This window comes from Lissotriton vulgaris, chromosome 3_1, assembly GCF_964263255.1.
Source record: "Lissotriton vulgaris chromosome 3_1, aLisVul1.2, whole genome shotgun sequence".
Lineage (NCBI taxonomy): Eukaryota > Metazoa > Chordata > Amphibia > Caudata > Salamandridae > Lissotriton > Lissotriton vulgaris.
The window spans coordinates 148205773-148218312 of record NC_141689.1 but is presented as its reverse complement, the minus strand read 5'-3'; the positions used below and the strand labels follow the sequence as shown (position 1 = coordinate 148218312).

At 38.2% G+C, this 12540-nt stretch overlaps 1 protein-coding gene across 1 annotated transcript in view; it reads left to right on the top strand.

Annotated features, from left to right (window-relative positions):
- The window catches only part of LOC147726124 (receptor-type tyrosine-protein phosphatase mu-like), a 1369719-nt gene that overhangs the window by 1208729 nt on the left and 148450 nt on the right, over window positions 1-12540 (top strand). The window contains exon 21 of the mRNA XM_086960227.1: window positions 3137-3224. Coding sequence (XP_086816353.1) covers window positions 3137-3224 — 88 coding nt within the window. The remainder of the gene's footprint in view (window positions 1-3136; window positions 3225-12540) is intronic.

The window sequence follows — 12540 nt, the reverse complement described above, 5'->3', positions numbered from 1 at the left end:
ATTGGCTTTTTAAAAATGTTGGAGTACTGTTGGTGCTAGGTTGGTATTTATTTGAGGGCACTGATCAAGCTTGATTCCTTAGGTTGAACCTGGACTAGTTCCTTTGGTAACCAATAATAATCTTATTGTAACCGTTCTCATGGCAAAATTGAGAAGATAGTGCTATAGTTCTAATAGTCCGATATACATAGAGATTATGAGGAACCAACCAGGGGATACCAAGTATCATGACGTAGTTCGGAAAGGTAATTATTTCAAAAAGATAATACCTCCTTATAATCCTCAAATGTTCACCTCAATAGTGCAGTGTTTTTCTTAACGGGATAAGAGTTTTAGGGCCAGATGTACAGTGCTTTTAAACGGGTCTTAGACCAGTTTATGCACGCTAAAAAGCATGGGCCCATGTACAAACAGTATTTTGCGACACAAATGAATTGCGACCCGCAAAATACTGTTTTTTCGAATCGCTATTAGGAAGGGGCGTTCCCTTCCTAGTAGCGCCCGCAAGCCCATGTATGAATGTTTTGCGACCCGTTTGGACCCTTCACTATGATTAGGTTCAAGAATCAATTCTGAAATATTCTTTTAAAAAAGACATACACAAGTTGTTTGAAATTTTATGTAACGGATTAATAGGCCAATACAGGAAAAATCCCATCAGCATGTTAACAAAAAAGCATAAAAATCATAATTTTAAAAAAACTCACTAAAGTTCCATATGGAATCCAGCATAGATCTGTCTTCTAATGATGGGAGAAAAGGGTTATCCTTGATACAGAAACTACATATCTTTTATAGAACTCTAGACAAAGACTTTCATACATTTTACACAAGTATGTGATTCTCCTGATGTGCACCAATAGAGGACAAGCATGAAGAAACAATTTACTACCGAATACATTCAGAGATTCTCTCGTGGTAGTCATGGTCTTCATTTGTTGGTAGTCAGGTGTCGCAGCTCTGAACTCCAGTTTGCTCTCAGCTATCCCTGACACTTCCTTTTTGACACCTGGCCTCACAGGGGGCAAAACGTTTGCCTCCACTGAGACCAAGAATCGCAAAGGAAGTGCCAGGAGTAGCAGAGAGCAACTGAGAGGTCACAGCTGCGACCCATGACTACTCCTAAATGACGTCGTTGATGGTAGTACTACATTGGACTTTAGTCGCTTTCACAGTAAATTTGAGCATGTTAATGGATACTTCGTATGACACTAGTCTGGGACGGTTGGGATGTCCTTGGTTAGGTGAAGTGAGGAAAAAGTCTGTGGGAATATTCTCTGTTATTCTTATTAAGCTCCAAATTCGTTGTTTAGAACAGAAACATCAGCAGCAAATTTCACAGGATGCATAGTGAAGCCGAAGCAAGACGGAGGACAGTGTACTCACAGTTCAGGTTAGCATTAGCTCAGTTCAGAAATGCATTTATTGAATTAGAAAAACAACTCCAGCAGGATGAAATACAGCACATTCTGCAGGAAGGAGTGGACATTTGTTTTGGAGAGAATTTTTTTTCCATCAAAGGGCACACCTTTTTTTCTAATGCATTTAACATGACACACAGTTTAACAATGCAGTAACTACCACAACTACGTTGTTACCACACGTCCCTTTAGCATGCAAGTTGTTACAACAACTTGCTTTAGGGAAGCGCTGGACTTTGGAATAGTTTAAATTACTATTCCAACTGCAGTCGGTGTATCAGTAAGGAAGGTTTTGGACTTGAAATCCAACACTAGTCCAACGCCGCGTTCTCTAAAGGAACTTGTTATAAAGACTTGTGTGCTACTGAAACGCACAGTAATGTCGCAGTCGTGGTAGTGACTGTGTTGTAAAGATACTGCGTGGTAAAGGATGTTTCCCATTGTTAGTGCATCATGGTCCTTTGACACTCAAGAACAATAGTCTGCATACCATAGGTCACTGTGAATCTGATGGAATATAGGCTGCGTGCACTTTCTCTGGTAGAAAGGAGTACGTTACTCTGCATGAGATAGGGGAGGCACTTATGTTCAGGAATATCCCTTAAATTATGTTATCAAGCTGTGCGTCTTGGAATAAGCTAGAGCTATACATTCTTCACTGGAGCTGCATAGGTGTACTCTAGAATAATAATCTTGCCTATTTACCAGCGAGTGGAGCTCATGACATTGCCAAGTATTATTTTTCTTGACACTGAAGAGCTGGGGCAAATAGAATGTGAATTGTGTTTTTAGAAGAAAAATAGATCAGCACTAAAAATTGTATGTAGCAGTTTAAAATTAATTTGCCTGGGGCACTTTTACATTTGTGCGGCTAATTATGCTGCTATTGTCGCCAATGGCATTACTGAAAACGCGTTTTACCACTGTGAGTAGCATGACGCGAGAACTTTGGAGTTCTACAAATAAAGGCCATTCAAACCCTGCTGTGTTCTCATTGTCATTCTAGGCGGGAGTGTCTGTTTATCTACTCAAAGATTTTGTTTTAAAGCCAGTCTCTTTAATCTAATTAGTCAATTCTAATTATTATCAATAGTTATCTGGGGCAGTCTCCTTTCTGCTGCTATGCTTGTATGGTTAGTGCCTGTTGGTAAAAGTACAATTTATTCAGCCAGAACATAATGGCATGGAACACAGGCAGGAGTAGTTATTGTTGGAAAGGTTAGTTCACTATTTGCCCCTATCACTTTTGATGTTCTCAGTGAGTCACTCCAGGGACACTCCGGTATCTTCCTCCCCTGACTGTCCTTGTGGAAGGTTCTAAACCATTAGACTTTTTGTGCCACTAGATTCTAGAGTAGACTGCTCTCTGTCAGTTGAGCTCTGTGGTGACAGTTGGAGCTAGCTGTGGCTGAGGGGTACACAATGAAGCTTCCTCTCTACTATATACCTGCCTTCATCTTCTGTTGGAAGAGCCTTCTCAATTTGATAGACACCGATGCCCAGATATGACTCCCACAGTCTGAAGCACGGGGTGGATTCAAGCAGCACCTCACGGAGAAGACTCAACTTGAGGAAACATGTCTGACATGGTTTGTTCCCCTCCTCAGAGGGCGTGTGACCTGGAGTGATTGTTATGCTTTCAGTCATTCGATCTATTCAATCAGCAGGCTTCAAAAATGACTCTCACTCGTTCTTTGGGTTTTCTTACTCAACAGAAATTGGACTCCGGTCTTGTGTACCCTTGCCATTTTGGGGCTGCGCCTGAGAACAAAAGCAAGAACCGCTACAAGAACATCATCCCCTGTAAGTTCCACACATATACAATGTGCCAGCGTCATTTGTTCACCTGCATCTTTGAACAGTGAAGGTGTCTACAGTAAATATCTTTGTTTCGTCTTCTAATGTATAGTACACGGTCTAGTATGTAAGAGACGATAATCTCTCTATAGTACACTGAATAATATTTACTTATTACACAGTTGTTTACTTATTACACGGTTGTTTGAGTCACCTGCAATAATATATTACATGTGGCTTGTTGTGTTGTTTTGGCTCACTTATGTATGATGTGCACCTCCCTTTAATCTTCTTAAAGTTGAGTCTGCACCTGAAATGTCGCTTGTTGTGCTGCAGCAATGCTGGTGGGAGGGGGATGCATGTCTATCTGATTGGAAGCGGTGCACAGAGGCAGCAGCTTAACACTTGTGGCCAACTTCATGTGTGAACCATTCATTGTGACCACCACTTAAGAAGGTTGGCTACTCTAGCAAGTCCTCGCTAATCAGCCTGACAAACTGGATGGCCATGGCCTCTTCCATGTGCCTTATCAGGTAGGTCCTTTGCTGAGCCAAAAAGAGTAAACATTGAGAAGACCAATCAGGAAGAAGAGGGGACTTCAAGGCTAACCAATAGCGATGTGGCTTAGAGGACTGGAAAGCAACCTGTGAGACAACAAGCACAACACTGAGCGAACCTAACCTCCAAACTGGGAAAGGCCATTCCTGTCTAAAGGAAGGACAGTGAAAAACGTTCCCTGATTGCTTGTAGCTAAATAGGAAAGTAAACAAGAAAAGTACACAAGCAATTTTACAATGGTAGTGATTCGTCAAGCGAATGAAGATTATTACACTAAACTTGTTTTTATTTTCTTAACAAGCGATCAAAAGTATTCACACCATACATTAATGGACGTACAGAAGAATATTAGGGGCCTTATTTAAAAGCCCTAGCACCACCTGTACATCACTTTTCCCATGTTGAAAATGACGCGAAAGAGGCGCATGGGGCTTGTAAATAAGCCCCTGTAGGTTTATACATTTCCTTCTTTCACTCACCTCCAGCTCTAGAGTGGTGTACCAGAGTATTTATTGTGTACTAAATATCTTTAACAGAAATATCCCACGTTGAGGATAATTAAATAAAATTTCCACTCCCTGAGATAATAATTTTGTAAACGATATTTACGTCACAATATTTATGTTAGACTAATTTTACGTCTACGATATTCTGACATACAGCCACTGTACCAGAATTCTAAATGTTGAAGAGAAAAGTAGACAAGATTTACTTCCGTTGAGTTACTAGGTATTTTACTTAAAGCTATTGCTGGATTTGCTTTCCGGGCATGCACAAAGGGAAGAGGGTAAGAGAAATTAGCAACAATAAGCCCTCTCTTCTTCCTAAAATACAGAGTACCCCTGAGTATTTTCTTTGAATTTTTATTAACCAAACAATATACTTCCCTTAAACAAAATCTGCTTGTAAGAAAATGTATTATTATTTGGGTGAGTGACTGCCCACCTAAGGAATAATAACACTTCTTGTCAGGGTGAACCCTCAACATCACTAAATTAACCTAAGTTGAACCTCTAGTAGATATACTACAGTGCAGATAGGCTTAACATAAGTCAATGTGTAAGGTATTATGCAGTACCAAAACTGTAATAAAGTAAAAAAACACCAAGCAGTAGAAGAAATAAAAGCAAATTAGAAAAAATAGAGTAAAATCTAATAAACAAATTGAGACTAAATGACAAAAATCTAATAGAGGGAAACAAAAATATGATTTTTTAAATTTAAAAAATAGCCTCAGCATAGTGTCTAACCGCCAATGATAGTCTGTGGAAACGATAGACCTGGACCAATGTGCGATTTGAGGCCAACCATGATGGAGTCTGTTTTGAATGCACCAACTGGATTGGTCCCTGTAAACGTCTGGAAGTCTCACTTCAGAAAGGAAACTTGTCACCTTTCTGGGGAAAAGTATTGAAATGTCTCCTAAGTCTCAATGAAATGTTGTCACTTTTTGGGTAAAAAAAATTCCTTCCTGTGCTTGGCACAGCTGAAACTGAAACCACCACCATGGAACCAATGGCTAGATATTAAAAGCAGGCTGGACCCACTGGTGAACTGGAGATTTCTTGATGAAAGTTTTTGAAGTCCCAAGACAGAATGGGACTTAAGAACTAATTTAGATCTTAGTAGGACTAGTCCCGCCGTTGTTTTTTTGCCGGTCTTCCTTCCCACTGAATTGGCAGTCCGCCCGTCCAATTTGAGATGTTAGCTGGTAACTGGAGGGAGGACCACCACGATCCTGCTGACTTCGCCAAGATATATTGCCCGCATCAATGGCATCAGTGGCTGGAGCAGCTTTTGGAGGGAGTCCCACCGAGATTCCCGCCATCCCGCGCATTCCCGCCAGCCTCAAGACAATGAAGTACTATTAGCCAGCAGAGAAGACCACAGCAGCAGCATTCCGTTGTCTATTGCTGAAACATTTAAATACTGTGGGTGGACCGATGTCAACTCAGTGGAGTACTTGGGACTGCCGCTAGATGGCAGTATGACCGCCAAAACCTAAATCAGGCCTTAGTTTTTTTTTCATAGGTGCCTGACTTTTGAGCAGACTAAAGCTGAAATTCAATGCGACACTGTGGAACTGCTGTTATGATACATTTTCTAAATTTTCCAAACTTTCTTCTGATGCCCAAACAACCACAGGAGTATACTTCTAAGTCCCCCTGGACCACAGGGGAAGGCATTTAGACTGTTAGGATGTCAGGAAGAGGCCAACAGTAAAATCAGATCCATGCCCAGTTCCCAATGGTCAGCTGGCCACTTCAGTGAAAAGGTCTCTTGCAGCTTGTGTTGTCCTTGTAGCCACAACGGAGTTCAGCCAACTGACACTTGGGTACAAGATGAAGCTGGACCATTCTTTAAGGGATCCTCACAAGTCCCCCTGCTTGGTGCCAGTCTGACTAGGGGACAAAGGCCTGGGCCTTTACACATGTCACCTGACATTTGCTTGTGACAGGGTAGGCTCTGTTGAAGTTAATTTAGTTCTTGGCTTACCCCAACCTGTCTACCTGCCATGGGACAAAAAACACCTCCAAGCTCCTGTGCCATTGTCCCTACTCTGGGAGCAGTTTCCACACCTCTTTCACGTCCCATTCAGACTAAGTAGAGGCTAGGCAGTCAGTGAAGAGCTAATGCCAATTAGCCTCCAGCAGCTTCAGGCAGAGTAAAGGTAACTTTCTAGATGTTACATTTCCAATATGTTTAATAAAAACCTAACTTCACCATTAGATTGGGTATTTATTAAACATAAAGATTAGTCTCAGAATTGAGTCGGTAGTTGGTACTGGTCAAACATTTGTGTTGAAAGTGTTTAATCTATACTTAAATTGTTTTCCAGTTACAGCCTGACCAATGATAATGTTGTTGTGGGTCTCATTATTGAGTAAACATTCCATTTCTAATGTCTCTCAAATTTCATTTCTAAATATTATGCACCTTACCGTGTGGGAAGCAAGATATGCTTAGGGGTGACATGTAATAATTTGAATCAGGTTTTCCCACCTGTCAAAAAGGTGATTATTACTGGTCTGGGCAACAGGGTTCAAGCTGCAACTCTCAGGCTACACAGGGTAGAACTGAAGTCATAATTGTGCTACCACTACAGTAGATGGCACATTAGATGCTGCAGCCCCCAGAAGCTTTTAACTTTCTGTAACAGGGATATATTTCTGCATCATATACTATGGCCTAATTGGAAAGTAAATTTTTTGCTTCCTGGGCTTCAACATGCACAATTTACTGCACTTCTCATCTCTGAAGACTTTCTGCACAGGTCTTTGTAAAACTGTCCATTACGCTTAGGTAATTTGCAAAAAAATTTTGTTATGGAAATTGTTATGGAAATTGCTCATAAATTTGGAAATTACAGCAGCAAGAAATTGAGCACAATGTTTTACTACAGAAGACTCGATTCAGCAGAAAATGTTTTGTGAGAGACATCTTCTCTGAAAACTAGTCCCCTTGCTTGTTTCTTGAGTGCCTTCTGAATGTGAGGTATGCACTCACATTTAATGTTCACTCTAGGTACCCCAAAGTGCATTTCATGTAAGCTGTGCAGTACTAATTGCAACTTTTTTGCCATTTCAAGTAATTTCGGAAAATATATTATGCAATTTCCTACCACTAGTCTTGCCTTTTTGACCAAGGTTCTTCCATACTTTGATATCTTTATCGTCCAATGAGAAGATTTGAATATCTTCCTTACGGTAAAATCTGTCAGTACCGCCATTAAGCACAACTAGCATTGCCATAATGAATATAGACTCCTCATGGAATCTGTCATGGAATCGGGCAAAACAGTTCAGGATAAGTTTCTACCAAAGTCAAGAGCACACTCCTTTTCAACCAATGCCTCCATGTTAAAGGATGATATGTGGAAAGTGGCAATACCTACCAATATGCCTCAGTCCCTGTGAAGAGTGAACAGGGTGCTGATTTAGCTTCTGTATACCATTTTTTCTTACATCAAAAATAATCTTTCTGGTAGACACCTCTTTTTCTCATCTGTTTCAGAGTCTCACAACACCCTTCCCTCTTTGATTCTGTGTCTCTAGGACTTTACTAGAACCATTGACAAGTTGGCATTCCCTGCATGCCAATAAGTAAAGCCAATTTCTTTGGAGAGGCACGTTCTTCAAGCAATTTGTATCCTTTTTCTTAAGTAAAAGAGCTCTGATGGTTTGCTTCCAGAAAGACTTAAGAATCCAAGCAGTGTTCCCCAGATAAGGGATGTTCTAAGTTCAAAATGGAAGGAAGAAGAATTACTTTCATGGTTATTCTGGGAACTCTACAATAGTAGTTGAAATTGCCGATGCATCTAGCCACATAAAAAATATTGTTATACACAAATATCATGGCACAGAAATCATGGTACTAAATATAGGGATTACTTAGTTACAGTGTAATTACATAAATATAATATAGAAAATATTGTGGTACTAAATATTGAGATGTTAAAGATAAGTATATAAAAAAAGAATTATGATGTATAAATATAAACATTTGAGAGTAAGGGTTATACATTTAAAAACGATATCATACTTAAAAATAAATGTAAATAAAAAATAAATATATAATAAATAATATATGGTTAAATGTAAATACTTTTAACAAAAATTAAAACAAATGGTAATAAAAGTAATATATTTTAAAACACACAAAAAATTTAATACACATCTATAAAAATAGAAAAAATACAGGTATACAATATAATTGCTCAAAAATTATGCTTACACTTTACAAACACAATATACACATTTGCATTTCTCAAAAATATTATTTTTAAACTAAATTACAATAACATAACTGTACATTTAAATCACAAAAAATATATTAAACACATAAAAAACTGAATAAAACATAAGTACAATTCTAAAATACTAATACAAAATACAACATATCTCTAATAAGACAAAAATATTGTAAATGCTACATTCAAAGTAATAAACATAAAAAATAAATAGAACAAACACCATTGAAATAAAATGTAACCTAAACCATAAATAAAATTGACATTCAATATTCACTACAAAAAGGTCAAAAAATAAAAAAATTCCTCTCCCTCTTCAACGGAAAAACCAGAAGGGGACACATTAGGCTCCAGTATGATAAAATCTACTAGTTCCACTCTAAGCAACAACAGGGAAAATGTCAGACTTTCGAGGGCTCAGATTTACTATTACCACTCCAAACTAAGCAACAGTAGGGAAAGTGTGGGACTTTGGAGGGGCAGATTTACTAGTTCCATTTCAACTTAAGCAACAGAAGGGAAAATGTTGGACTATGAAAGCCTCAGGTTTACTATTCCCGGTCCAACCTAAGTATGAGTAGGGGAAGTATTTGACTTTAGAAGGTTCAGATTAACTATTCCCACTGCAACCTAAGCAACAGTAGGCAAAAGTGTTTGACCTTGGATGGGTCAAATTTGTTATGGTATCTTAAAAAGAATTTGTAGAGCGCGCTGCTACTCAACAGAGTGTCCCGGTGCTGAGACAGACGATACAGAAACCAGAAGGGAAAGCTTTTAACTCCAACGTAAGCAACAGTAGGGAAAGTATTGGACTATGGGGGTGTCAGATTTACTATTCTCACTCCAACATACATAAAGAAGGAGAAGTGTTTTTAAAAATCTAAATAGTAAAGAATATAAAAAATAACAAAAATCCTTAAAACAATAATTACATCCCAAGAAAAAATTCCACAGTTCAGTAAATATTTAAACAACAAACTGCATTTTAAAAAAATGCTATCAGTTAAAGAGCTTACATATTTGAAATCAAAATATAAAACAAAAATTAAATAATTAATGAATAGAAAATTCATAACTAATATCATTAGCCATCTAAAAATACATTATATAACTATTTTGATACAAATCACATAATGTATAAATTAAATTCCTTACATAAACACTTATCTAATTAACCAATTATTTTTACAAATGTTAAAATGTCTAAACATATTAAAATAAATATTTAAACATCTTCCCACCCTACTCCCCTACAAACCCAACAACCCACTAATATTTTTTTACAAAATTAATAAACTTTGAAACACACTTTACAACTGTGTTTGTTTCAAACCTCAAAAGTCCTTTCTGCTTTTTAAATATTCTCATTTTATGAATATTTTTAATTCTCATGTGTGTTTACAGTTTTAAGACATAATAACATTTCTGAATTTGAATTGAACACACTTTACAAATATTACGAAAACAATGAAACAGCTACAAAAACAATTACAACCAACTATAGTTAACATATTATAAACTTGAAACACACACAATCATCAAACATTATCAAATACTCCAAAATTGATATTATATGTGCAATTATATTAAAACCAATATTAAAGACTTTTAAAAAGATATTCTTACCTGCAATATTCTGAACCGCAATATTCTTGTTACTACAACATTTGTTTTACAATAATTTAGAGACAATCTTAATGTTGGGCACCTTGCCTTCTCCACAGGAAGACCTTAAAAAGCTTCTCGAAGATGTTACACGTGATATATTTTTCAAATGCATCCCAGTGCCAGTGGAGACTCCCCTCTTTGCATGCAGGCCTACATTGTACATGCATGAACTTCTGTGCAATTATATCAACATGTACTTTATTAATACTGTGCAGAGCAAATAATATACACATGAATTGACATGTGTATAATTTCATGGAACTATTATAATTCAAACAAAATTGTTATGACATGTTTAAATGTGTTTTTCTGGCTTAAGCTAATAAGGCTTCAATGCCATCTTGTTAAAAATGGATGCCTTGTCATCATGTGTATTCTCTGTTTATATTTCTACCTGCGACTATATGTAGCAAGATGTGAATTTGTCTATTTCTGTCTGACACTGTTCTCAAAGCGAGCCAGTGACTGTATGGAACTGGTTTGTTCTTACACCTCTGGATGACATTAGGTCAGAAGGGCCAAATCACTGTTGGTTAGTACTCTGGTGATAGAGCCATGTGACATGTTTTAATGTAAAACTGTGATTTATTGGAATAGTGATCACGCCATGCTGACTTTGCAGATTTTGTATTTAAATATGGAACAGAAATGTATATTAACGTTTGTATTTGGGAAGAGACAGTCACTTTTTTCCTACTACTGGGGATGCTGCCCAATTTCTTATAGTTTTTGCTGCACATTTGAGACATAGGGCCTGATTTAGGTTACATAAATATAAATCCCAGGTGATATATTGGAATTTATATTTCGGCAGACAGGATATCCACCATTGTTGTGACAGATCCTATCCACCAAAATATAAATCAGGCCAATAGTCTATTTCTGATTTTACTTATTATTCTGCATTGTTACTATTACTATTACTGTTACTATTTCTGACAGCCTTCATGGCAATGAATTTATGCATTTAAATGAGACTTGCTGCATCTGTATTTACTATGTCTGTATTCTTCTTTTCAATTTTTGTAATAAACCTTCACGGTTTTCCTTCACTCTGCACTAGAACTCACTTTTTGAGTAAGTCCTTTCCTTAATGACTTTATTTTGAAGTGCTGCTTGAAACCTTGTCTCTGGGACACATCACCTGATAATTTCAGGTTAACACCGTCACCATTTCACCCAACATTTGGACATGTTATTGATTTATAGACCTTCTCAGGAACTGTTCCCCCACGTGTGTTGTCAGCCATCTTCCTTATTAAATTTATAAATGAGCTTGATGTGTGCTTAACAACTCTAAGTGGGTTTGTGAATGAAGCAAAACAGATGTTGAGAGTAGCAGATACAACATATTACAAACTCCCTTTGAAGCAAATAGGTTGCAAAAAACATTCTGCCCAAAGGCTGCACCTTTGTAGCAAGACAGGTCCAGAGACTACAAAAGACTTGCAGGGCGGTCATATGTTCGTCATACATATCTCTGCTATGGCTACATGCCTTCTGAACATGTGCCCTAATTATTGCCCGATTGGAAATAATTATGGAAATTTTACACCAAATGCAGCTATATTTTTGTAAATAATATTTAGGCCAGGATATTTATGTCAGATGGTACTTTTGTGATCAATATTATGACATACTGTCCTTGGCTCTACTCAGATCTCTATGACCTTTTGGTTGAGTTTGAAGGGAGCTGTGGGAAAAAAAATGTTGTGAAATTATGTGGGCTGTCTTGAAAATTCCATACCATATGCAAAATATATATGCCTGTGTCGTCATAAAAAACTGAACCTTCACAATAAAACAGTGACTTTCTTCAAGTTCCATGTCTTTATTGAAATTAATTATGGATCCCATGAAGAAAGTGCTTAAAGGCATGCAATTTGTCTTCTAGATATGATAGAGAAATGAGCACGCAATTGTTCATGTCAAAAGGCAATATCCCGAAAAAACAAGCATAAGCATGGGGCTCCGAACGATGGTCGGAGCCCTTCGGACCGAACCGGAATGTGTTGCCCGGATTCCTTTCCTACCGAGCCATTCTGATGGGCTGGGTCGGAAAGGAATCTGACTCGGATTTCTGGATTGAGGATGACAGGCTCGGAGACCCAGTCTGCCGTCCGGAAATCCCTCAGTACTCCCCCGGCCGCCTCTTTGCAACCGAGGGAGTACGATGGCCGTTTTTCACTGCCTTTTCGTGCCGGTTTTTCCGGCACGAAAAGGCAGTCGTAAATGCTCTTTGGGGCCCCCAGTAGAGCCCCCATGGGTGCGAGGCTGCCGAATGGTGGCCTGGGGGCACCTATGGTGCCCCTCTGTGGATCCCTGCACCTGGTGGAAGGCCCCTGG